General features: G+C 37.6%; 1 protein-coding gene across 24 annotated transcripts in view; it reads right to left on the bottom strand.

Moving 5' to 3' along the window:
* Nucleotides 1-26,840, bottom strand: part of NEB (nebulin) — a 98,316-nt gene that overhangs the window by 36,820 nt on the left and 34,656 nt on the right. For 23 of the 24 annotated variants that reach the window (XM_042877747.1, XM_042877753.1, XM_042877749.1 and 20 more), the window contains 41 exons: nt 24,402-24,671; nt 23,801-24,004; nt 23,278-23,382; nt 22,993-23,100; nt 22,321-22,632; nt 21,642-21,845; nt 21,355-21,459; nt 19,911-20,018; nt 18,938-19,249; nt 17,770-17,973; nt 17,439-17,543; nt 16,839-16,943; nt 16,438-16,749; nt 15,979-16,083; nt 15,632-15,730; nt 14,641-14,742; nt 14,212-14,319; nt 13,041-13,352; nt 12,816-12,920; nt 12,629-12,733; nt 12,013-12,117; nt 11,017-11,124; nt 10,817-10,930; nt 9,871-10,068; nt 8,959-9,063; nt 8,242-8,346; nt 8,045-8,149; nt 7,499-7,606; nt 6,697-6,810; nt 6,039-6,236; nt 5,499-5,603; nt 4,757-4,861; nt 4,372-4,479; nt 3,881-3,988; nt 2,883-2,990; nt 2,140-2,244; nt 1,945-2,049; nt 1,667-1,765; nt 1,330-1,440; nt 1,030-1,134; nt 246-350 (listed from right to left, as the gene is read on the bottom strand). In XM_042877747.1, coding sequence (XP_042733681.1) covers nt 246-350; nt 1,030-1,134; nt 1,330-1,440; nt 1,667-1,765; nt 1,945-2,049; nt 2,140-2,244; nt 2,883-2,990; nt 3,881-3,988; nt 4,372-4,479; nt 4,757-4,861; nt 5,499-5,603; nt 6,039-6,236; nt 6,697-6,810; nt 7,499-7,606; nt 8,045-8,149; nt 8,242-8,346; nt 8,959-9,063; nt 9,871-10,068; nt 10,817-10,930; nt 11,017-11,124; nt 12,013-12,117; nt 12,629-12,733; nt 12,816-12,920; nt 13,041-13,352; nt 14,212-14,319; nt 14,641-14,742; nt 15,632-15,730; nt 15,979-16,083; nt 16,438-16,749; nt 16,839-16,943; nt 17,439-17,543; nt 17,770-17,973; nt 18,938-19,249; nt 19,911-20,018; nt 21,355-21,459; nt 21,642-21,845; nt 22,321-22,632; nt 22,993-23,100; nt 23,278-23,382; nt 23,801-24,004; nt 24,402-24,671 — 5,814 coding nt within the window. The remainder of the gene's footprint in view (nt 1-245; nt 351-1,029; nt 1,135-1,329; nt 1,441-1,666; nt 1,766-1,944; nt 2,050-2,139; nt 2,245-2,882; nt 2,991-3,880; nt 3,989-4,371; nt 4,480-4,756; nt 4,862-5,498; nt 5,604-6,038; nt 6,237-6,696; nt 6,811-7,498; nt 7,607-8,044; nt 8,150-8,241; nt 8,347-8,958; nt 9,064-9,870; nt 10,069-10,816; nt 10,931-11,016; nt 11,125-12,012; nt 12,118-12,628; nt 12,734-12,815; nt 12,921-13,040; nt 13,353-14,211; nt 14,320-14,640; nt 14,743-15,631; nt 15,731-15,978; nt 16,084-16,437; nt 16,750-16,838; nt 16,944-17,438; nt 17,544-17,769; nt 17,974-18,937; nt 19,250-19,910; nt 20,019-21,354; nt 21,460-21,641; nt 21,846-22,320; nt 22,633-22,992; nt 23,101-23,277; nt 23,383-23,800; nt 24,005-24,401; nt 24,672-26,840) is intronic. The other variant, XM_042877767.1, reaches the window with a different exon arrangement.

Raw genomic sequence — 26,840 nt, 5'->3', positions numbered from 1 at the left:
TTTGCAGCCAATCTCCCACAGATTCTGCAGACAAGTATTTAGAAACACATACCTTGTAAAATATTCAAGTTCGTAAGAAACGTGCAGTCATTTACCACAAATTGTAAAGGAAACATGGAACTTAAGTATGAGTTACAATGCTAAGCAAAAGGCGAACAGATGTGAGCCTTGAATCCATCATCAAAATTAGAAGTGAAACTTCTAAGCAGTTTAAATATTGGTACGAAACAAAAGACCAATCTTACCTCACTGACCATGTCTTTTACATGCCTGGCATGTGTGAAGGCTGGAGTCTGGCTACCAGCATGGTGATGAGGTCTCTCTTTGGTGGCAAGTTCCACATACAAATACTGCAGCAAGACAGAAAGAATCCAAAAAAATACATTTCAAGTACGTTTTACTTACTTATCACCCTGAAAAATGACTATAGGTTCACAATAAGTTCACTATAAGTTTCGCATAAACACTCAATTTACCCCAGGAGAAACTGGTGAGAGTTGCACCCTTTCACTTTCCATATTATCTCAGTCCACCTTTTTCCATTACTCACAGTGTTCTGCAAACACCAGCAATATCTTCATGAACCCCCAAGTCCAATGCATACGACATTAATGCTGTCTCTGCCCTACGTCCATGCCTCACTTTGATAAAAGCATCCAAAACAGTCTGTTTTTTTCTGTTGGGTAACAACATTTTGTACTACTAACTCAGCAAGAACTATGTGAATGAAGATAATGAACAAATGGTAGACTGACAAAAGTACTTATCCCTCTGACAAAGTCAGAGTTTCAGAGAATCTGAACACAACAGACCACGGTTCAACGCTTTGCTTCAGACAGCCAAAGTTGGATTTGTCCATCACAGAGGTATGGTAAACATGAAAAATCAAGCCACTTAACAATGGCTGTTTTTAAAAGTACCCTCTAGGAATTCCACATTGGTTTGAAATGACCTGAAAAGATTTTGCTGTACTTAAAAATAATATTAACAAAGAACCTCAATTGTTTTTTATTAGTAGAAATTTTTCACCTGGCTCTGTATTTTTTGTCCTTTCTTGGCTCTTAAGTAGTCAGGTGTGTCAAGGACAGAAGTGTATTTTGTCTTCAGCTCCTTGCCTGCAGCTCTGTAAACCAGCTAGAAAAAGAAAAGTCTGTGAATGATTTCTTCTCTTACATATATTTGTGTAACAGCTGCCCAAACACAGCTTTGCAGCAATTGTAGCTGCAACAATTGTAGCATCTCTCATATTTCTGAAAAGAAAACAGTGAGAGATCTGAGCTTTACTTAATTACAGCTACCAAAGATGAATAAAATTAACACAGAACTTACTTCACTCAAATGGGCTTTCAGTTCCTGAACATTCCTGTACCCAGGAGTATCCAACACCACACTGTATTTATCCCGCATCTTCTTTGCAGTATCAGTATACACGTAATTAGACTGAAAGATGAAGGCAGTATCACTTAGGAAGCTCTTATTATTCTTAATTGCAAAGAGCATTCATGGTGTGAAGTAACAGCACTTTGAAACAAATAGCCAGAAGCACAGCAATACATGCTGTCGTTGGTCTTCATTTATTTTCATATACTTCATTTCTTGGATTACATATCACATGTGTCACCAAATGTGTTGTTGTTATACATTCTTTTCATAAGAAAAGCCTTACCCAAAGCTTACGCAGCTGACGAGCACGGACCATATCAGGAGTATCATAAAGGAAGCAGCCCAAGCCCTGCAACCACTTCAGATCCTCTTTGTATTTATTCTACAAGGCAATTAGGGAAAGAAAACCAGAATATTAACTTTGCAGACCAGTTCACTCATCAGTCCTTAAACACAATTACAAAGCATTTACCTATTACAGAATAGAATAAATGCCAAATTACACTTTCAGTATAAAATTTCTACATTCAAATACCAGGTATCTTAATAGGAGGTACTTACATCACTTGTGATGTCCCCAACATAGCGGCAGTGCAACACCTGAGGAGTAAATGGCAAGGAAATCAAGTGTCCTTGCATCTTAAAGAAATCTGACTTGTAGATCAACTGAAAGACAAAGAAAAAAATAGTAGATTTCACGTAAGATCATGCTGAATATTCTAAATATCTTCTGTTCTATGTTAGAAAGGCACATACATCACTGACAGCTTCCTGTGTTGCTTTGACTTGACGGATTTCTGGTGTGTCTGGAGTAGTATGAATCTTATCCTTGTTCTTGTGGTACGTTGCCCGATACAACCTCTGTATGAAAGAAGACAGGATTTTACATGTTAAAAACTTAAACATTGCAAGAAATTTAGCAGAGTGTAAACTCTTGTCTTTTTAGGACAGCTCTTTTGCTAGATATTGCAGAACTAATAGAGAAAAAAGGGAGCAACCATACTTCTAACCAGTCAGACTTTTTTTGATAGCAGCATCTCTAACAGCAAAATGTAGAATCTAAGACCCCAATCCTATAAATATGTAAACACACTTACCTCACTGGCATTCAAATGCTAAATTTTCAAACTAGTACTCATTTCTTTGATCATTGACTTTACATGTATATAAAGTCACAGACTCAATGTCGAAGACACAATTTCTGTACCTCTTCAACCAAACAGCAGCAGGATGGCTAATGAAATTAAGCTAGAAGTGATTTCATTGTAAGATAATAGTGTTACAGGACTGTAGAAAGTTAAGAGTCATCAAGAACATTAAAAAGCCACGCTACCCAACTCCAAGGCTGAATCAATGATCCCCTGCCATTCTCGATGGACATTTATCTATCCTGTTCTTAAAAGCCCCAGTGAACATGGATCCTACAATCTTTCCAGTCAATGTATTTTCATCCCTCAGATTCTGGGCACTATAAATACAAATGAGAACAAATACTGTACCTCATTAATGACTTGATTCACTTTCTTCACATTCTCAAACCCAACATCATTAGGTCCCAGAGTGTAGCCTTTAGCTTTCATATGTTCATAGGCTTCTTTATATTTCAGCTACAAAGTGGGAAAGAAATCTTTTAGATTGAACAAAAGTATATAGAAACTAAATTTCCTTATGCTTCTAGTTACACTGCTGTTCTGGCAATAATTTGTGTAGATTTTTAGATTCAGATTTTTAGAGACAGTCAAATGGGCTACATCAGAGCTAAATAGGCATTATCCTATCAAGATCAAAATACTTTTATGATCTCACCCAAGATGAGTAACATTTTAAATTCCTCTTATGTCTAACATGATATGCACATCTGTCTGAGGAAATTTTTATTTTATAGCAATTGCTTCAATTCTGTTAATGTAAACATTACCAGTGTTGGGAGCTGAGTGCACTAGTAAGAACTGATTGCTGAGACCAGGCACACCAGAGGCGTCAGTCCTTGCCTTAGCAATGCTGTAGGCACACCTGTCTTCAGCACTGCTTCCATCCTCATCTTCTGGATGGGCACTGGTCCTCCCTCACAAGTAGCTCATCTCTAGCTCTGTTTTGTAGCCTGGTTTCAAGTTCCATCGCTTGGATTTACCGTGCACCTATGCTGTTGGTAGCTTGCCTCCAATTTCTGTTCTGTCTCCTCTATCTCCTGACTGTAGGCATGGAAGCTGACCCTCACTTTGTCAGAGACTTTTGATGCAATCTGCTATCAGCACCCTGCTCTACCTGCCTTACTCAGTGGGACTTCCCACTGGCTGATGAATTTACTGCTTGTGTCATAGTCATCATAAGTTCCTGGCTCAGGCAAACACATGGAACTACCCCTACTGTTTTTGCTTTCTGGTAACCATTCTCACATCTGAGAAATAACTGCCTCCACAGTCGTGAACTCCTAGAAAACAGGCACCAAATTTTCCCTGGTAACTCGTGTTATAGAAGGACACAGTACATTACTTACATCACTGCCAATGTACTGGACGTGTTTGGCATGCTGGAAGCCAGGGGTATCTTTGGGAAGACTGTATCCAGTAGGCAGAGCTTTCAAACCAGCCCAGCGATACAAATTCTGTAAAGAAGCAGGGGGAGGAAAAGAGAGGGAGAGTCTTTGAGACAACTGTGTGTAGTATTTGACAGTATTCATTAGCTACACAGAAAATCTCTTATACACACTCAGCAACAGATTTCCCAAATATCTGCCTTATAATGCTTGCTTGAAGGTTAAATAATGACACTGTGCCACTTTACTTTCATGCAGTGGAATCCAGCTTCCATATCTGAAGAGCTAAATAAAGACCAACGTTTAAAGAATCTGGGTTTTGAATCTGAAGACACTGTAGACTTGCAGAAAGGAAAGATCGAGAGAAAGCACGATCATGCATCAAACAGGAGAAGAATGTGGAAGTTGGGTTTTCTTTGGCATTCTGATGAAAACAAAGTTTTTATACTTACTTCACTCTGTATCTTGTTTGCATGACGTGCCCGCTCCAAATCCACTGTCTTGTTAGTGGGAATCGCTTTGCCTCTAACTTTATTTAAGTAGTCACCACGATAGATAATCTAAGAAGAAGAAAAAGTAATTAAAGGAAAGTCATAACGCTGATGCTTTGTCACAGTGTGTATTATTTGCATACACATGGGAATATCTTCCAAAAAACTGGATGAAATTCTTTTGAATTCAGGCAATTAATGATTTTAGTGACTGCGATTTAGTGATTAAATATTTAGTGATGCCTTAATAAAGGCAGGGTCAATGAGCTGTGGATAATAAGCAATGAAATAATGACTACATATATTAAAGTGACATTTCTAGGACCCGTGAAGAAATGGCACTTACCTCACTGGCATTCAAGCCACTGAGGATACTCTGGACATAGATAGGAGTGTCCATGACCACAGTGTATTTGCTCTTCGTTTTTTCTGCAGCAGATTTGTACTTGATCTGCAGAGAGAAATTCAAGAACTCCAGTCAGTAAGACTAGTTATTGTTAACTGATTTTATTATATTTTTATATTTACAGTAATTACTATCTATTTTATTTGTTACTTACTCTACTCATGAATCAGCATTAATACAGAAAATGTCTTGAAATTAAGGCTGCACAAATGAATATGGCACCTACTTAAGAACTCCTATCAAGAAACAGTGGGAAATGTCATCAGAATATTTATACGCACCATGTGATGCGCACCCAGCCTACTTCTGATACACAACTTAATAGGGGGCATACCATCAGTAAAAGCACAATGATTAATTCTCCCATTTTAAAACCTTAATCCCAAGCTAAGGATATCTTTACTTCAATGGAGTCAGCAGCTTCACTCAGTTTAACATTACTTGCAAATTTACTTGGATGCAGGACTCGAATGTGTACTAAGTCATTTATAAAGGCACTCACGAGAACTGGCTCCAAAATGGAGCCCTGGGGGAGACAGCTAGTAGATAATTCAGTAGAGAAGCATATATGACATTTTTCAGACCATACCTGAATTAGAATAGAGCTACTCCACCCTGTTAATACAATGCTTTGAAAAATATTAAGAAGTAAGCAGAAACAGTGTATTCAATTCAGACTCACATCACTGCGAAGGTCGTAGGCATGTTTAGCATGGAGAATCTCAGGAGTGTCCCAAACAAAGCAGCCAATGCCTTTCAGCCAGTTAAGATCATCCTTGTATACCACCTAAGATATCCGAGAAAAGAAGCAATCTCAGATGTGCACCATGATCCAACCCTTTTTGTTAAGTCAGTCTGAACACAACTGTCAAATGCTGGCAGGTTGATGTTTCTTGGTTTTTGACATTTTTTGTTTCGAGAAAATCAAAACAATTCCTTTCGGAATTAAAATGATTTTTCTACAGCACTTCAAGAACTGCAAGGTTTTGGCCCAGAGCCTGTACTGATAATAGTGAAATGATGCATTCCAAGCCACACTTCAGTACAGACTGATTTGTCTGTGTTACAAAAACAAGATATAGATGCTGTGCCATCAAGCATAATAGATATGAGTGGAAACCACAGAGTGCTCCAACCAAGTTTCTGCAAAATCATTTCCTCTACAGAGCACAAATGCAAGAATCCTTTAAGAAAAGTGAACCACAAACACTTGTGAACTTACATCACTGATCTGATCAGCTACTTTTCGAACATGTGCGTTGATCTGAAGATCTGGTAGGCAGATCCAGTTGTGGAGACGTACGCGGTAATCGATTTCACTGATTTTCTGCTGTGCATCTTTAGCAGCAATTATGTCTACCATGTCAGGAATAATGTGGACTTTGGTTTTATTCTTTTCATAGGTTTCCCTGTACAGACGCTGCAGAATTAAAACATTCACATTAATAATGCTGGCACATAGCCTGAATTATTAACTGTTGATAAAGCTGAGGCAAAAGACTGTGGTATTCTACTAATATTTTCATGGACTGCTATAGTTGGAGAGCAATCATTTTGGCTATGACTCGCATTTCCATCTTATCTACTCTAAAGATTTGCAGATTAAGGAACCTTCAAGCTCAGCAATAATAAGTAAAGGGTGCTAAAATACAATTTGCCAAATCTTCATGGCAGTGATGTCAACAAGAGGTAGGCCAGGCAGTGTGCAACGTTTCATACATAAACATATTAGACTTAGAGGTTTAGAAGACAATTCAACAGTTGATGTAGAAGCCTGAAAAGACATTTGCTAAATATGGTAATCACCCACAAATACTGAGCACTGCCAAATGCCTACTGAAATACATTATCTGTGTGGTTTTTAAGAAAACACCACTTACATCAATATTAAGCTTTCCAACTCTAAGGCACCTTGCTATATTGGGGTCATCCTCAACACTTCCAGGTATTGTGTATAGAGCTTTGAACTTGTCATATTCTTCTCGGTATTTTACCTAAGCAGATGTAAAGAAAGACAACAGATAACAAATCCCAGTTAGAAAATTGTAATTTTAGAACCAGATCAGTAAGTAAATCAATAAGTATTCAGTTCAGACCAAAAAGTAGAGGCAGCATTTAAAGCAGGATCTCGGTTTTAATTTTATTTTTAGCTGCAAAGAAAATGCACTGTAACTACTGAAAAAAGTAAGAACAGTTAGCTAGAAGATTTTTAAATAAATAAATTGAATTTACTAGTTATTTTTATTGTTACAGCTCTTTCCTTTAAATCTATCCAAGAGAGTGATCTCTCATTAGCCTTTGCTCAGTAATGCAACAAATCGTGTCCTTCTACAGTCAGTAAAGCATCATTTAAAGACATATAGAACATTTGGTGCTTTTCTGACTCAGGCCACTTAGGCTAAAAGAGAACTGACTATAATTTTTCTAGAAGTTGCTTCTATTATTATAAAATGCAACTTTTTTTCCACGAAAAGGAGCAGCAAAGGACTATCTAACTGTTAGTGAAATTATTCTCACAGAAAAAGGATTTGCTATAGATACATATTTAAACTAAAAAATAAAAGATTCTCCAGTTCTAAGATATTAAAATGCTTTGATACTTAAATGCAAGACATGAATGCTTGAATTGCTAGAACTGATCTGACTAAAAAAAAAAATAATCAAAGTATTTTATTGACTTACAATACTAGCATTATGCTTCAGTTCTTTTGCACGTGCTAGGGATACAGCATCAGAGGGCATTATGTAGCTAGTAGCTTTCACCCTGTCCCAGGCCTCCTTGTAGAGATTCTGTGGGGAATAGAAAGTCTCTATCAGTGGAAAGATTCCCTGGGTAACAACCAATGTCCAGTAAAGAAATCAGTATCCCTTCTGTTGTGATGATTATTTTACACCTTAACTATTACTTCACAGAAATTAAGACAGCACAGTACTATAATCTTGATAGCACACAGAAAAGGTAACAAAGTTCTTTCCTGTTCATCTTATCCATACTCATACAAGAAGTCTTTTTGGTTCAGGTGCAACTTTCTTCACAGAACCCATTTATTAATGCTTATATTTTGACAAGACTGAGCCTGACATTCAGCATCTTCTCCATACTCACACAATGCAGAGGGCTATCACTGACTCTGCTAAGTTTCATATTTGTAAATTTATCTTCAAACAGAGAAGACAAACAAAATAAAATTAAATATCTCGGTAGTACCTTGAGAGAAAAGCACTTACATTGCTAAAAAGATGTTTCAGATTTTGAACTCTTTCAGAGTCTACTGTTTCAGTCACAGTTGTATACTTGTCCTTAGTTTTATGGTAATCTTCTTTGTATTTAACCTATAAAATGAAAGATGGATTCAGTGAACTCGTCTCAAATCTCAGGAGGAGCAAAGGAAAAAAAAAAGAATAGAAAAGAAGGGGACACTCACATCACTGGCATTTATAGCACTCTGCACTGCAGTCACATAGACTGGTGTATCAGTAACAACACCAAAGTTCTGAAAATTCTCTTTTCCAGCAGCTGTATATTTTATCTAAGCAAACAGAAAAAAAAAATAATGTTGAAAATGACCACAAAATTTTCGTGCTAACTTCCTTTAAAACCAGTCATTTAAAATCAGATAACAGAAGGATAGGATTACAGTCCAAGCAAGACCAACTTGAAGTTACTGCTGTACTGAAGAAATGCTTCTACATAGGAACACAGCAAGTATGAACTACGTAATACAGAAAATTGTGGATAATTGTAAAGCACATCTAGGCTAAGAGAACAACCAGCAAGACAACAGATACCTTTCTCTCAGCATAAATAACTTAAATAATGTAACATAAATAACTTAAATAAATAGCATAAATAACTGAGGTATCTTGTGTACAGAGTTGCACACAAAATGTGTGCGACCTTCTCACTGTTAAAAACCAAAATGCTTCAGTACTTCCATTCTCCCAGTTTTTCTGCTTTTTTAGCAACAAGAATTACCAAGACTCCGCAGACTAAGCTGCAAGATTGCAATGATTAGAAAAAGTATTTTGGATGTAATTATTTCATTCTGCTTTCAAGTAGGATAGGTGAAAGGCCCAGTGAATCATAAATGAAGAAAGAAAAAACTTATATATGTTTACTTATTTGAGGGCAACTTGCTTACTTGGCTCTGGAGGTCATATGATTTTTTAGCATGCAGGATTTGTGGAGTATCCCAGACATAGCATCCAATTCCCTTCAGCCAATTTAAGTCATCTTTATACACCACCTATACAGGAAAAAAAAACAACCACGTACATAATTAGGAAGAAATTTGCCCCTGTTTGAAGAAAATACTGTTACTTTTACTGTATTCAGCTTTTGCCACTTGTGCAAACTCAATGCACCACAATTCAGGCTTATTCATCAATTATACCTGGAAATTTAAATGTGTGCACAGACAATGCTTGGTATGACCCATTTCACACTGTGAATGATTCTTACCCAGGTTTTACATGGAAAAGTAAGCCAATTATACATCATATTCATAGGCCAGGAAATTAACACATCATTAAATTCTATTAGGAAGGCTTTTCACCCAAGTAGAGATACTGTTGAATATTTAATAAGAAATTCAAGTACCATCTGCAGCTGTGGAATACAACCTCACAGAAAAGTCTTTTCCATACTCATCCAGGAGGTCTGTGCAAGCTGTCCTGGCTCCTGTGCAAATTAACTGGTGATCACTGCAGCACAGCAACACTTTGACTTTGGTACCTCTGCATCCCATCTCTGCGTGTGCCAGATGGTAAGCATTCTACATTGCCTCAACAAGTCCATCTGGTGAACTTTGGGAAGGCTTGCAAATATTAACTTCTTACGTTTTTCCAATTTACAAGTGTGAGAGAAATAAGTAGATCATTAAGATCCTCCCCAGAAAATGTAAAAATCTTTGCTACTGTGACACCAAGCAATCTAAGACCATGGTTACCAATTTCATGTTTAAATACTGCAAAAACACCTGAAAGCATTTGATATTTAAATATCTTGAAAAGATTACTTTGTAAAATGTTAAATAAATATGTGAAATACATACATCACTCAAAATTTCTTGGGCCCTTTTTGCTTGAATAACATCATGCTCTTCAGGGGAACAATTCCAGTGGTGGAGGTAAGTTCGGTATTCAAGGTCACTGAGGATATACTGGCACTTCTTAGCTAGCACATGATTCATCATATCACTTGGAATATGGACTCTTGTTTTAGTGTCTTCGTAATTCTTTCTGTATGCCAGCTAAAAAACAAAGGTGGAGGAAAGAGAAAAAAGTGAATAGTGTTCTCCTGCATAATTTTGACTCCAGTAGGTAGCAGGTTATATAGAACAATCTGAGGCTAATCTTAGTTTAGGGACAAAACTCCAATGGGATTCAGTGGGATGGAGTCTGAAGTTAGATATTAATCACCATTTATTCTGACAAGGTACTAGAAAGACAAAAACAGTCTCCTTCATTGGCAGATTTAACTGCGTGTGTGAAAGGTAACACTACTTCAAGATAAGAAGTGCCTATGTTACAAAAGCTTTTCTTTAATCCAAATCATCTCCCTTTTCAAAAGGAGACATAATATTAGAGATTATATTAACCATGCCCCTGCATGACATGTTATACGTTCAGTGGTGACAACAAAACACCAAATATATATTTATCTTTCTGATTCCTCAATTCCTATTATATATATTATATTTTTTTTTTTTTGCTAATATGGCAAAAGTATCTCAAGCCATATAGTATTTCTTGCTGATCAGATTCTTAATGTAAAATAGAAAACTCTAATAGGTCCAATAGTTAAAAAAAATATATATCTATCTTGATCTCTTAAATCATTTCAAATTCAATGATTCACCCCAAAATACATTCAGGAAAGCACATGGAAAATACTATTACTGGTGTTAATAAGCATAGCATTACTTATGTTCAATATGAGAGAGACACTGATAATAAAGGAAACAGAAACTACTGGGGGAAGGTGGACTGTCTCCTCACCGCGCTCCTTATTTTCTGGAATGCTAACGAATGAACGACGCTGGGGAAATCTCCAATGTCCTTCCCAGCCAGATAATGGCCCTTCAGCTTCTCATACAGCTCCTTGTATTTACGCTGCAAAATAGACATGTCGAAATTTTAAAGTTCATGTTCACAGGAGATAAGAAAATAAAAAGAAGGAATGGAAAATTCCTACTAACCTCACTATTCACGTAGTTTGCATGCTTGGCTCCAACAAGTGGAATGTATTTTGTATCCAAAGTATACCCAAGGGGCTTGCTGATTTCCCAGTCTCTTTTATAAAGTGTCTAGATAAACAGAACACAACACAAACTTTGATATAAGATCCATTATGCTTTCCAAGAGGTCTGATTCTGCTATTTTCACACATACGGAATAGGACTGTTTCTATAGAGCACTTCCTCTTTCCAACAAATCATCCCAACAAAGTAAATGAAGAATATTCATTCAGAACACATATTTGGTCTAAGACAGAGCTCCAACTCAGGAGAGTAACGGAGCACAAACTCAAACTCTTTAGATTTGCTCTCTTGAAATGGCGACCTGGAATTCATTGTTTCTCACCCAGAAAAGTAACAGAAATATTCAAAATGTAGACATGAACTGCTGTTTAAAAGTGTGGTATAGAATTGACCTTGATAATCTTACAGATAATTTGTTTTAAATCGTGAAAAATCTTCAAGTGAAACTTGTATTTATTATAAGAGCAGTAATTGTGTCAATGGAACTTTTAAAATATGTCATGTTTTAAATATTAAACACGTTGACTTCCAGACTAGACTACAAAGATTTGGCATATAAATTAGTCACTTACACTTCCAAAGGTAGATACTTCCAATTAAAATTAGTGAGACTACTGATAAATACCTCCTCAGTAACACAAATCACCTAAAGTTTTCCTCTCATAAAAAATAAATGTAAACTCACATCACAGAATCACAACTATACTAATGCTCCTCCTACTCCCAAACACCTCACAGTAGTACTCTGAGATCAGTTCAGTGAGGAAAGAAATGACCCTTAACCAAACTGTCCTACAACAAAGAGATTAAATGACATTTCCAGTGCCCCGTAGTAAACTGATGGCAGAAACAGAACAGTATGCTGAAGTTCAGTCTACATTCTGTTGCTTTCAAAACTAACTGCAGCTCAGTTAGGTATTTATCAGATCTTACATCACTATACAGTAAGGACATGTCTCTGGCATGATTCAGTTCAGGAGTGTCATCAGACCCGATGTACTGGCCTTTCTCGAGGTTAAATGTTTCTTTGTATTTTAGCTACAAGAGAAAAGAAATACTGAGTTAATGCCACAATAGAAATAAATTATCCCAACTAGTCCATCTGTAAGAAGTAGACATTTATTTTCTGTTATGTTATCACATCTTCAGAAATGTTGTATAGTGCATTTCAGCCACTATGGTACGCAGACAGACGTCATCAGTAAAACTTGAGTAAAATGGAACATGTTTATCAGCAATTAAGACAGTGGCCACAATGAACTCCACTAGCTTACAAGAACAAGACTCAATTTTAAATCACTGTAAGGAAAATCTGTATCAACTGTAAATAAGGGATAACCTGTATCTGTCTACAGAAAAATGTAAAATGCTTTGTTGTAGCAATATTGTGTTATTTCTATATTCTTACTGAACAACTTGCCCAATAAAAGTCTACTATAAATAAGCATGCACATGCTTACACACACACAGCTAAACACAGTACAGTCCAGCAAAAGCAATTGAGTCATCTACTAATTCTAATAATACAGAAAGGAAAAAAGGTACATACATCACTCTGATTGACAGAGTTAATCTTTGCCAAGACAATGTCTGGAGTGTCAACCACACTGGTGAACTTAGAAAAGTTTTCAAGGGCATCTTTCGTATATGCTCTCTGCAAAGAGATGAAATATTTTCTTATACACTGTGGATGAGAAAGAAGAGCTAGCCACACAACAACTAAAATACCTTCTTACCTTATTTATCAGTTCCTGTGCATGCTTAACTTTCTTATGTTCCACTGAATCCAGAGGAATCCAGCCACAACCACGGAGCCATTCCAAATCAGATTTATAAATATTCTAAAATAATGAAGTTACAAAAAGAAAAGAAATTATGTCCTTCTGCCTTATGTAATATAAAAAAATGCACTCAGACCATACAAATTGGAAATTACATGGTATGTGTGCAAAATCACTTACATCGCTTTGCAGATCATAGGCCTTCCTTGCGTGAATACAATCATTCTGGTCAGGGTGGCACGTCCATTGATGCAGGTATTGGCGGTAGTCAATATCACTGACCAACGTCTGACACTCCTTGGCTGCTACAACTGACATAATATCCGCAGGGATGTGAATTTTGGACTTTGTTTTGTGGTAATTTGATTTATACAATCTGTCATTCTGGATCTCGCCTGCATGTTCAAACCACACCAGTTTCGGATCATCTCTCATACTGGGGACTCCCACGTAGTGACCTCTTTGTTTGACATGGTCAGCTTTGTACTTAAGCTGATGGAAGAGGGGAGAAAAAAGTTAAAATCAGTATTGATTATATCTACTCATTTTTTAAGCCGTGATCAGCCATGGCTTTGTCAACACCAAGAACAAATGAGACTGTTTTATTAACAGATAGTTGCCAACAGCAGTCTGATTTTCAATACATGACAAAATTAGGAGACAAACAGCAATGTTACTTTGTGTAGTCCTTCCACTTCAAAATGTGTAATTTTCTAGACTAATATGCTATCATTTTTCAGTAGGGTGCATTTTCAAAACAAGAGGAAAACCTAGCACGAAAACCTAGCTAGAAAATATCTACTAAGCACTCAGCCTCAGTTTTCCAGCACATTATTGAACATATTATTTAAGACTGTCTGGAGAATTGACCTTTATTTAAGGCATTTACACCACATTTTTGACAAAATGTGCGCTCAGTAGTTAACCAAGAGCTTCAACTCTCACTATACAAAACTTTGAAACCATCTTATAGTTTCTCATAGAGGAAGCCACCATAATGTAATTATGGAAACTGAAATCAGAGCTGCAGATAACAATCATCACATTTATTAATTTTTTAGAAGCTTATAAAATATGAAATTTTACCTCAGGTGACTTTGAAAGGACTGCATCTGGAGAAACTAAAGGTGGAGACAAGAATCTGACCTTTCAATACCGATATCCATGAAAATCATAATCTCAAAAATGTCTGAATTGTCTGGAGGACAGTGAACTTCATCAATCATAAGATGTCCACTGGATGTTAGCCCTAATGCAAAGCTTTGCATATCGTTCATTGAACTTGCAAGGCCTTTAACATTTGTAAGCTTCTAAGCATTTGCTCTCCTAATGCAATGAGAAAAGTTATTACCTCACTTTGGACTTCATTTGAGTGTTTGGCATGACGGATCTGCACAGTGTCAGGAGGTAAGAGATAACCAGTGGCTTTTTCTTTCTCCCAGCTTTCCTTGTATAAACTCTGTGGAAAACAGAAGAGAGGAGAAAGGAGAAATTCAAAACTACTGGAGTCATAGGCATTATTAAATGTATATAAGGTATATAAAATGCAAATAAAATGAATCCTTTCTCTAGGGTGTTCTTAATACAGCAAGTTTTCTAAATCCCTCAGAAGAGATGTGAGTTGTGGATGTTGTGTTGAGGGACATGGTTTAGTGGGAGCTATTGGGAATAGGCGAACAGTTGGACTGGATGATCTTTTAGGTCTTTTCCGACCTTGGTGATTCTATGATTCTATGATTCTGTGAGTAGAAACTGTCATGATCAAGGAGAGAACACGTACCTGATTAAGAATTCTGGCTGCCTCTCGAGCCATATCCAGCTGTGGTGTATCTGTTAGAGTGTAATTTGACTTGACCTCATTCCATGCTTTGTGGTATTTAATCTAGAACAGAAAAAAAAAAAATTGTCACATCATCACAGCACATGGAAAACATAAAACCAAGACCTCTATTTTATGCATAAAATAATGTATAAAAACCTGAATTTTCAAGCCTATTAAATGTGATACATTCAGCACACATCTAAATGGATATATATTTTTAAAGGAAGATACACAAGGAAAGATTTTATAGAACTTCTCAGAGAATTTGAGAACTTGTTCCACTGCAGCTGGATGGACAGGGAAGTATCCTCAGCAGATGAAGCTGCACCAGTTTGTTTGGTCTACAAGGCTCCACCACAGCCAGCTGCCAAACTGCAGCAAGAAGTACTTGAACCAGGACAGATTTTGCAAGATCAGTTCTCTCTATCCAACATAAACTTTACATGAATGCAGAATCCTAGCATCTCCTAACCACTGCTGTATACACTGAGCCATGTTCCCAAGGACAGGACGTGACCAAACGCGTGCAACGAGCTTGAAGAGCAGCATGCTATTCAACTCAGCTTTGTCATTACCATCCTTTTACCACTGTTGGAATTAAGTGTTTAACTTCGCATGTTCTCTACCAGAAGCAAATTGAAAAAAGAAGCACAAATTCATGAACTGAGAGGGGGTCATGTCACTTCATCTTCACATGCCAGCTTCTCATAGACTTCAAAAACATATGAAGACTGGCAAGCTGACAGCACACCAATTTTTCTAATGATTGTTGTAGCACAGTAATTAACTGGACAGTTTAAGATTGCACTGACTTCACTGGGAAGGAGTAAGCATTACGGTTGCCACGGTACATGTGGTTACCTATGTTCAGTGTTGTCAATTGTCACCAAAGGTATCACTGCCATACACAGACCAAGTTTACAACCTGACAAGATGCCAGCAAACTTACATCACTAAGAATTTCACCACTTTTCTTCGCTGTGACATAATCAACTCTGTCTGTCACTGGAGTAAATCGAAGTGTTTCAGCTTTTGTACGATACTTTCTCTGTACAACAGAAAAGGTGAAAATACAGTCAGATTACAGTGGAATATTTTAGAGCTAACACACCCAATTCTGACCATACAGAGAACAAAACAAAGGTTACATTCTGTGAATACTGTGGAAATACTCCAGTTGTGTTTTTTGTAATAAAAATACATGAAATGCTGGTGTATTTAATCATTAAAAAATACTGAAAGTTACAACTACTCCTGAGGAAATCTTAAATCTTAATACTGAGAACTCTTAGTTACCTCATTCAATAGGTCTCCGGCATGTTTGACATGATTTATCCCAAGTGAATCATTTGGTAGCCATCCAATTCCTCGTAGCCATTCTAAATCAGATTTGTAAATAGCCTGAGAAAACAAAATAGAGTTTGTGCTGTTAGCCAGAGTTCCCTGTACAATCCAGCAAGATCCATACAGAATGGCATGCACTCCAGCTGGTTAAAAGGAGAACAGTAATTCTGATTTCATCTAAATTCATTAGCACTACATCTAAATTCACAAATTCATTAGCACTACATGTAACTTTAGTACTTTTCAAACTTAGTAGTATGTAACAGTGGCATACACTACGTATTCTAAATAACCAGCAAAGCCAATTCACTGCACTTAGCAAAACATTCCCACTGACTTCAGTTAGAGCTGAAGCAGACTAAGAAAAGACAACAGAGTAAGAAGTTAAACTAAGTTTGCATGTTAACTCACATCACTTTGAAGATCGTAGGCTTTCCTGGCATGTATCACATCATTCTGATCTGGAAGACAGATCCACTGATGCAAGTAATGACGGTAATCAATATCACTGACCAAAGACTGCCCATGTTTAGCTGACTGGATAGACAGCATATCAACGGGCAGATGGCACTGTGTCTTCCATTTGGCAAAGTGTTTCTTGTATTCTAGTTCACTCTGAACCTTGCCTATGCCAAGGGCAAACTCCATTTTTGTATCTGCTTTTGCATTTGGAACTCCAACATAATGTCCTTTCTGCTTCTCATGATCCAGTTTGTATTTATACTGGGTAAAGAGCAAAGTTCACCATTAATAACAGTTATGGAATACTTCTTAAAACATATGGAAAGCTAGATGCCTCTTTCTGCACTTACGTCACTAGCAATTTCTCTGGAAGCTTTGGCTGCTTTAATTGGGATTGCGTCTGCTCTCAAATCGTAACTCATCTTCACTTCATCCCAGGCTTCTCTATACAGTTTCTGAAAAGACAGTACAATGCCACACATAAGCTAGATTCCCTAGCATTTGTCATTAAAGAAACATGCACTACACTGTCATTTGTTTGCTGAAATGTGGTATTTTGGGGGAGCATCACTTCTGCTTCTAGCTATAAATACTGCTTGTCAGGACACACACAGTGTCTGTAACACACCACTGTTCCAACCTGTACAGCATAAAGGTGCTTGTAAAAGTTCTGAAAATATTTATAGCCTCTCTTCCATTTAATAAAGCACTGTCTCAGTGGTGCATTATATTAATCATTTCTGAACAGCTGTATGCAAGCATTTGTTTTAAACTGCCTAAATACTTCAAGAATGCTCAGTAGAGGGAAGGCAATGTTGTAAGCTGCATATAATGAAAGATTTCAAGAAGATTCATGCGACTTAACCTCCAACTTTTTAAGTAACATCTTAGAAAATTAAAATTCAGAGTTTACTGTTTTTTTAATGTAAATAGTAGAACAATAAACATACCTTGCTATAATTATGAGCATTAGACTTGGCTAGGTTGATTTCAGGTGTGTCTGGCATAATATGGATCATAGTCTTGTCCTTTTCCCAGGCTTCTTTGTATTTTGGCTGTCAAAATAATTCATTTTGCATTTAAAATATAAAACAGCACTTGTCAGTAATACAACATTCCATAAATCTCACATAAAATTATCATCTCCAAAAAATAAAACGTCTCGAAAAGCGTAAGGCAACTTAAAATACCACTGATCAACTTTACATTTTAACAGAGAGTTTTCTGTTTAACTGCTTATCACCTCCAAACAACGAAAGATTCAAGAACACTGTAACTTACAATACTGAGCTGTTCAGCATTCACTTTAGCTAGAAGAATGTCTGGAGAATCGACGACACTGGTGTACTTCACGCTGTCAATAGGTGTGCGATACACCTTGTCACTCAGGAGATCCTGGGCATGTTTCACTCTCTGAATACCTGGAGAATCATTAGGCAACCAGCCAATTCCACGGAGCCATTCTAGGTCTGACTTATAAATAGCCTATGTTGAAAAATGGTCAGAAGAAAAAAAAAATTGTGTTTAAAATGACAGTCGTCGTTATTTTAGACTAAAAGCAGGATATGTCTTAGGAAATTGCCAGTCAGCTTATACACACACAAGAGATATTCAGAGTAATAAGTAAGCCTGGGAAGAAAATTTAAGTAAGCTAGTAAATTAAGCAGTATATTCAAAGACAAATGAATATAAGAAGTGGAGAAGCAAGTGAATAGAATGGATGTTAAGGACGGTAAGAAGTCTTTCTGTTCTTTCCAAAATAGGCATTCCTCTAGGTGTTACAACAATTTAAGGGTCCAAATAAGAAAATATGTGGCCCCTCGTGAAAGATGGCAAAAATACATTAAGAAAAAAAAAAAAAAAGAAAAAGGAATGGAGATACTGAGGAGTAGAGCTAATCACACAGGAGTAGAGCTACTAATTCAGCAGATCTCCTGACGTGGCAGCAGACAACAACGTTGTCTTCAATTGACCAAATTCTTCAACAAGGAACATGAATCTCACCACTGAAGCTCAAGTGAAATAGAGGAAGAGACACTGCTGTCTGATTAAGTTGTAAAACCAAACCACAAAAGCAGCTGTATTTACTCCTTTTGCTTTGAAATCACTAGAATATCTTAGCTGCAATCTGACATAGTGTTCATGACAAAAAATAAATTTTCAAGTAGATTCACATAAACAAAAACAATAAAATCACTAGATAAAAAGCAAAAAACACTTGTTATCCAAGAAGTACTCAGAACAGCAGATTCATCATCACCTCCAAATTACATACTCAAAAAGAATGTAACATACAGCAGATACAAATTAAGTCCTGTGAAAGTTTACAGATAATACCAAGAATGAGTAAGATGAGACCATAGGAGAAACTGTTCTAAAGATCAAACGTCTGACTAAGCTAAAATGAAATAATAAGATTAGTATACACCAGATCTTCATGCATACGTACATCACTCTGTAGGTCGTAGGCTTTCCTCGCGTGCACCACATCGTTGTGGTCAGGCAGACACGTCCACTGGTGAAGGTAATGGCGGTAGTCAACATCACTGACAAGTGTCTGGCACTCCTTGGCTGCCTGCAGTGACATCGCATCCACCGGCAGGTGGATGTGGGTCTTGGAGTCGTTGTACGCCTTCCTGTAAATGCGGTCGTTCTGCAGCAGCATGGCTCGTGCAGCCCACGACAGCTTGGGATCCTCCTTGGCGGTTCGGCACCCAATGTAGTGCCCTTTCTGCTTCTCGTGAGCTTCCTTGTACTTGTACTAAGACAAGTAAAAACAACATCAGCAGCCACACAACTTCTCGCCTGAACACCACCCACATAAAGGACCTCCCCGGGCTGCCACTCCTGTGACACAGCTCCCTGAGGCACCGCCTCAGCACCAACAAAGCTCCCATCCACACAGACAACATTCTCCAGCACCCAAAACACGTGTCCACAGAGCACCACGGTTTCTCAAAAATACATCTGCCTTCTCTTCGTGCGTGGAAGCAATGAAAAACATACTGACATAGACGCCTTGCTCTGCAAGACTGCCCCAAGCACCAGCCTCACTGCACACCCTTATGGAGAAAGCATTTGATAGGGGGGATTACAGGAACTGCAGGTATTCAGCAGCAGCCACAGCCCTGGCACTGCCAAAATCAGGTTCACGTCCAATCTTCGTGGTGGGAAACTAGCACTTTGTTACCTGGCACTCCTAGCACTCCAACAAGCTTATCACACTGTATCCTAAGAACGGACCACTAACTCACAGGCAGCTTCAAGCTGCAGAAAGAGAGAAGCACTCAGGACAGCCCTTAAAATAACAAAGGGACACAAACTCATGCTCTGCTTCTACCTCAGATGCACTTCACTCAGTTCCATCAAGCGGGGCAAAGGAAGACACAACACAGGACAACCACGTTCACAGGAGGCCGTACCTCACTAGCAATGTCTCTGGAAGCCTTGGCATGTTTGATGGGAATGGCGTCAGCTCTCAGGTCATAGTTCTTCGCTTTGGCCTCATCCCAGGCCGCCTGATAATGTTTCTGCAAAGTAAATTGATCAACCATGTTACATCCAGCCAGGACTCTGGCCTTGACGTGGTCATACACACACATACAACTGGAGAAGAGTTACTGGAGACAAAACATCTGCTCTCCTGATTAAACAAATCCACGCCCTCCTGACTTGTCACTCCTCCTACACCTGCCAGAGACTTCCTTCTTTTCTGGTCTTTTTCTGGACCAATAAAGAATGTGCCTGTTGGCAGTGAGTCTTAGTCCATACACCAGACTGAACAGAAATTGAAGTGTCTCCATGTGCTGCTAAAGACCCATGCCATCTAGGAAATCAAGCACAAAAACACTAGGGCTCCTCCTTTAATGTCAAGTTGGCCCTCAAATGTTTGGTCAGTCCACCCGAACTTGATGTCACTAGAGGGGCTCAGTAAATAACGTGGTTTTAAATTCTCTGATGGCTGTGGAAGAAGAGAAAGTCAATTATATCACAAGTCAGACCACAAGGAACTCTGTAATCAAAGCAAGGGCAAGGTAAAAAATAAAAAATAGAAAATAAATTAAAAAAAAGGATATTGAAATGTCTACTGCAGCAACATTTGAAACATTTGAGTTCTAATTCAATCACATCCACTACTTCTGAACAGTCTTTAACTTGATGTTCAATACCAAGAACATCTAGGAATGAATGCAGATTCCAGCCAAAATATTTCCTGCCCCCTTCATGCTGAAGACACAAAACAGGAAACTGCTTTCAGCCTTATAAAATCTCCAGTGCTAGTCCTAGTCCCACAAAAATAGTGGGTGAAGCAACACACAGCTGCAAAATATGTCAGGGGTGATGAGTCTACAGACTACTTCAACAGCTCCACAAAAAATCATTGCCAGTTTTTATCAAAGGGAGAAGTCTTCTGTAATTATGCCCTGAAGTTCTAACTTTGCTCACAAACACATGCCCATCAGACAAGGCAGCTGACTCCTTGCTCAATAGATTCAGGAACACTTATAGTTTAAGACAAAATGCATGAGTGTTGGCATGTTCCACAGAGGCAATTTCATCATTTTTATATTCACAAAGACTTTGTGAGGACACAACAGCATGGAGTCTAGATCAGCACCCTTGCTGATTCCTTGCTTGACAAATGTCAGGTTCAATAACAACCCATGTGCAGCATTAATTACACTCTGCATAGGGCTGCCTAGATGTAATCTACAGTTTACCATACTAACACAGTGGAAATAGCAGTAGTATGTGCCACTCTTTATGGCAAAAGCTAAAAGAAGGCAGAAGTCAGGTGAAAATCTCTACGAGCAGCTGCACACTCTGAAGTGAACTTTTCACACACATCTCTTTTCACTCACTTACATTGCTGATGTTCAGAGCGTTGAGTTTTGACTGCAGCATCTCAGGAGTGTCAGAAGGTATGGAAATCTGTGTCTTGTCCTTGTCCCAGGCCTCGCGGTACAGACGCTAAGGGGAAAGGAAGCAAAATGACATTTCACTATGGCCTGAACAGTGAAAAATACAACAACACTTGTGGGAATTACTTCACAACATCGATTTTAAATTAGCTGTTATCATGTTAGAAACTGAACTCTCCAACACGAGGAAATGTCAACATACGGTGTAAGATATAGAAAACAAAAGCTTACATTACTGAGTTGCAAAGCATTGATCTTAGCCTGGACAACATCTGGTGAATCAGTGATGCTGGTGAATTTTATCTGGTCCGGCTGCGTGCGGTACAGCTTGTCACTCAGGATTTCCTGGGCTTTCTTGGCTTTGACCACATCCACAGAACCTTCTGTCAGCCAGCCAATACCTCGCAACCACTCCAGGTCTGATTTGTACACATTCTGCAAATAAACCAAGGGTTACTGCCATTGCAGAGACAACTCTGAGTACAGAGAGCTTATGTACATACAAGGCTTTCCCCAAACTTCTTCTCCAAAAGTTTTACACAAAGTACTAATCGCTGAGCCGGCAGCCTACCAAAACCATTAAGTAAAAAACTATCACATCTTTTGTATTGCAACAAAATTAAACATCCTTTAAAATAAATCCTACATGCAAAAGAGACATGATCTGCAGGTAAACATTGTTCAGTAGACAAAAACACTTCAGTAACACACACTACATGCTGATATGAACTGCCTAATACACTCATGGCTAAGATGTAAATAATGTTGAAATTATCATATACACGAATTACAAAACCATGTGAGCACAGACTTCAAATTCATGACAAGAGCCTTGAGATAATGCATGAAGAGTGACAAGAAGAGGCTCACGCAACTTTCTCAAAGCTTTCCTACAATTACTCCCACTCACATCACTCTGTAGGTCGTAGGCTTTCCTCGCGTGCATCACATCATTCTGGTCAGGCAGACACGTCCACTGGTGAAGGTAATGGCGGTAGTCAACATCACTGACAAGTGTCTGGCACTCCTTGGCTGCCTGCAGTGACATCGCATCCACCGGCAGGTGGATGTGGGTCTTGGAGTCGTTGTACGCCTTCCTGTAAATGCGGTCGTTCTGCAGCAGCATGGCTCGTGCAGCCCACGACAGCTTGGGATCCTCCTTGGCGGTTCGGCACCCAATGTAGTGCCCTTTCTGCTTCTCGTGAGCTTCCTTGTACTTGTACTAAGGAATTGTAAAAGGAGGATAATAAGATATTGATCATGTTTTGGCCATGAATGATTTTTTTTAAATGTACTAGATAGATAGATATTATACTTATTCATAGTTTAGAAACATATGCTTTCTTGTTGCATACTTCTTACTCAATTCACAGTCACTTACGATTTCCTAATATCTGTTCAGTATCAGGAATTGCAGTGCAATTTTTCTTTTGAAATTGATATCCATTGTCTTTCTGCTTTGAATTCTATGCTAGTAAGCTTTTTCATGAACAGAATATAGCATACTTTTTTTAGTGTCTCATGTAACTTTCCACTGATTCCTATTTCACAAATGAACAATATACATAAAGGAAGTACATACATCACTCGCAATATCTCTCGATGCCTTTGCACTTCGAATTGGAATTGCATCAGCTCTCATGTCATAACCCTTCTTTTTGGCCTCTTCCCAGGCTTGTATATAATGTTTCTACATAAAAGAAGACAGAAAACAGCTTCTGAGTATTCATAAGGGTGGAACTTTTACATCTCATATTCTCTCCCAAAACTTTAGTGGAAATGTGTTTTATAAAATCATTACGGTGAAAGAAATGCTTACTTAATTTCCCTCTTTCCATTAAGGTATTATATGTTTAAATATTCTTACATGGCTAACATTCTCTGCGTTGGCCTTGGCTAATAAAATGGTTGGAGTGTCAGGCATGACGTGAATCGACGTTTTGTCTGCATCCCAGGCTTCTGTATATAAACGCTACAGGAGAGAGAAAGAGATTCTTTTAAGCAGCTTAACTATGTAATGATGGCAGGACTGCAAGCTAGATACTGGCATTCACCAAAAATATATCTATTTATGATATAAAAGAAATGAAGTCTTGACGGAGAGCAAGGTATATATACAACCAAACTAATATATTTGTCCAAAGAAAGTATTTTACAAACTTTCACATGGTTCAAGTAGGCTTTAATATCCTGATACAGTAAAGGTTCTCATAGAACTGCTTAAGTAGGAAACTTCATTCTTCCTCCATTTCTTTGGGTAAACTGGAGCAGCAAATTATTGACTTAAGGTTGCTAGGAAAACACTGTGTACTCTTCTTCTTCTGTATTTTTCACCTGATCAGCAAGGTCCTTCAACTAGCAACACCAGTTGCAGTAACACACAAACCCACCTTGTTCATTATCTCAGCATTATGCTTGGCTAACATCATAGCCAAAGAATCTGTCACGCTAGTAAATTTGATTTGGTCGGCTGGTTGACGATACTTCCTCTCGCTCAGGATTTCTCCAGCTTTCTTAGCCTTCTCAACATCCAAAGAGCCAATAGGAACCCATCCAATTCCTCTCAGCCATTCCAAGTCGGATTTATAAACAGCCTGAAAATTTTTGAAAGTACATCATACATAATTATTTTAATGTTGTACTTGCATATATAAGTAATTGTATCTTATACCACACTAGGAATTTTATATATTCCTGCAAATTAGCAGCACGTGGTTTTTAAACCAACTTAAAGTTTTGAACAAAATATTGAATCTTTAAATAACAAGAAGGGAGTTATTGAAGATCTCTACACATGCCAGAGTTAGGAAGAAAGTCTATCTCAGGTTAAAGACAGAGAAAACAGAATTAAATGTAATGATGACAGCGTATTAAATGCTTTGCTATGAAGAACACATGCGATTCAAGTGACTAAGGCACATTTTATACAAAGTATTAGGTACAAAACCCAGCATATTTAATTATGTATTACAAATTCAGCAATTTACTCACATCACTCTGCAGATCATAGGCCTTCTTAGCATGGATAACATCGTTCTGGTCCGGCAGACAGGTCCACCGATGCAGAAGATGCTTGTAGTCAACATCGCTGACCAGCTCCTGGCATTTCTTGGCCAACACAATTCCCAGCATGTCCACAGGGCTGCTGAAGTGCGTCTTGGTCTTCTCAAAGGCTTTCTTGTACTCCCTGTCACTCTGGATCTTGGCTACGTGCATCGACCACATCATCTTGGGGTCGTCCTCGATGTTGCGCGCTCCAATGTGGTGGCCCAGCTGCTTGCGGTACCCTTCTTTATACTTGTACTGAAATAAAGTATGTTCGTATTTTATATGGTACACTTATCAATTAATAAATGATACACAGAGATTAAGATATTTTTTAACATAATTACTAATATTTTTATGCAACTCAGACCTCCCTACTATTTCATGAACTTTGACATAAGTTGTTTTTTTCGGTTTTTTTTTTTTAATACAGCTATCTGTCCTGATTTCACCTGGGAGAGAGGTAATATTCTTCATAGTTAAGCCACAACATTGTAAGACATACACAATTAATATTTAGTGTCACATCCTAGCTAGTAAGTCTGATATTCTACATTGGTTTGATGTTAAGACTGGAATGTAATAATTAACTTATCGTTTATCATGGGACACCATGATGAAGACAGTTTGAGGTGGTCTTTACACTGTTTAATTATCAATCTTGGTGGAAAAACAAGTAACATATAAGTATTATCCTCTGTTCTAGAGATGTTTCCTCATCAGGAAACAGCATATTTTTTAACACTGTTTTTGTGTTCAGACATTTTAAATTTCAGTACAACATTCCAACAGAATTATTTTTTTCCCCAGAAAACGACAAAAATTTATAAGTTTTAGCATTAGTTTTCTAACATATATATATATACCTGGGTAGAAATTTCACAGTATTTCCTAGTTTGAAACAGAAATGAATTTGGTTAACTACACCATCCTACTTTAGCATCCATGAGCATGCAATAGAACTACCTTGCAAATGCCCTTTGCATTATTTTGCCTATTGATTGCTATTATGTCTTTCTTACGCATAAAAATACAGACTGTCCATTCCTTCTATGCACTACAGCACACAGTAGAATTACAGAATTTCAGTATTATCTATTCTGCACTCAAGATATTGATATAATAGATATCAAGATATAATAACCAAGGGAACAGTCATTTCAATTCTTTTGCTTTAACAAATCCATAAAGCCATGAGAAAAAAAAAACAAAAAATGCTTACATCACTGGCAATCTCTCTGGATGCTTTGGCAGCTTGGATAGGAATGGCATCAAAACGCAAGTCATGACCCTTCTTCTTTGATTCCTCCAAAGCCAGTCTGTACATTTTCTGTAAAAAATAAAATAAAATAAAATAAAATAAATTAAAAAATGGTTTTATAATCAGAAAATTTACACACTTCAGTTAAACACACTTGTGTAAAAAAAAAAAAAAAAGCAAATTATGATCTTTAATGATATTGTTAATGTTCAGATAGCTTGAATATCTCAACACTGCTCTATCTTCATTTTCTGATTTCGTAGCAGACATTTGGAAAGTAGAAGTCATCCAGGGAAGGGAAAGAAAGAAATACTTTAAAACTTAAATAATTTATTTCCATGCTCCGCTATAAAACTGATCACTAGTTCATGGCAGAAAAAATATTTTAGAAGAACATCAGATGCCTAGGAGATAGATTCTAGTAAAAGAACGACTCAGAAGTGAATAACATAGCTGGCCACTTATGAAATCAAACAACTTGACAACAGTATAATATAAAGTGAAATTCAGAGGTAAATAAATTGAACTTTCTCAGCTCTTCAGATTTACTCACCTGACTGTAGTGTACTTGGTTTTGTTTAGCTAGTACGATTTCTGGTGTGTCAGGCATGACGTGAACTGTGGTCTTATCTTTATTCCACGCTTCAGTGTATAAACGCTAAGAATACAGGAAAAAGATTAATGTTGCACTGCAGTACAAGGTCAATTTTCATTAATTAGCTAAAATATAATACTAGGTAAAATTAAAGGAAAGAGCAAAAATAAATGCTTACACATTTAATCAGAGTTAGATACCAAATTCTCCCCGTAAAGAGAATTTAACTGAGGAAATTCAGTGTAGAAACATAGAATCACAGAAACAGAGTGGCTAAAAGCAGACAGGACCCCCAAAAGTCATCTGTTCCAACTCCCTGCTCAAATAGAGGCATCTAGAGCCTACAGAACAGCAAGCTTAATTAAGAATAATGAAGAAAGCAAAGTGTTCTGACTGCTCACCACACAGACCACATAAGAGAAAAGATTTAAGTGTAATATGTTGAAAATCTCAAGGTAAACCTTTTGTTACATGGCTATTAGTTTTGAGAGAAATACACAGAACACAGTATTTGAAACAAACTTTATAA

This window comes from Lagopus leucura, unplaced genomic scaffold, assembly GCF_019238085.1.
Source record: "Lagopus leucura isolate 7727_CA_CO unplaced genomic scaffold, USGS_WTPT01 Super-Scaffold_100019, whole genome shotgun sequence".
In the NCBI taxonomy this organism is placed as follows: Eukaryota; Metazoa; Chordata; class Aves; order Galliformes; family Phasianidae; genus Lagopus; species Lagopus leucura.
This window is presented reverse-complemented; position numbering and strand designations above follow the sequence as displayed.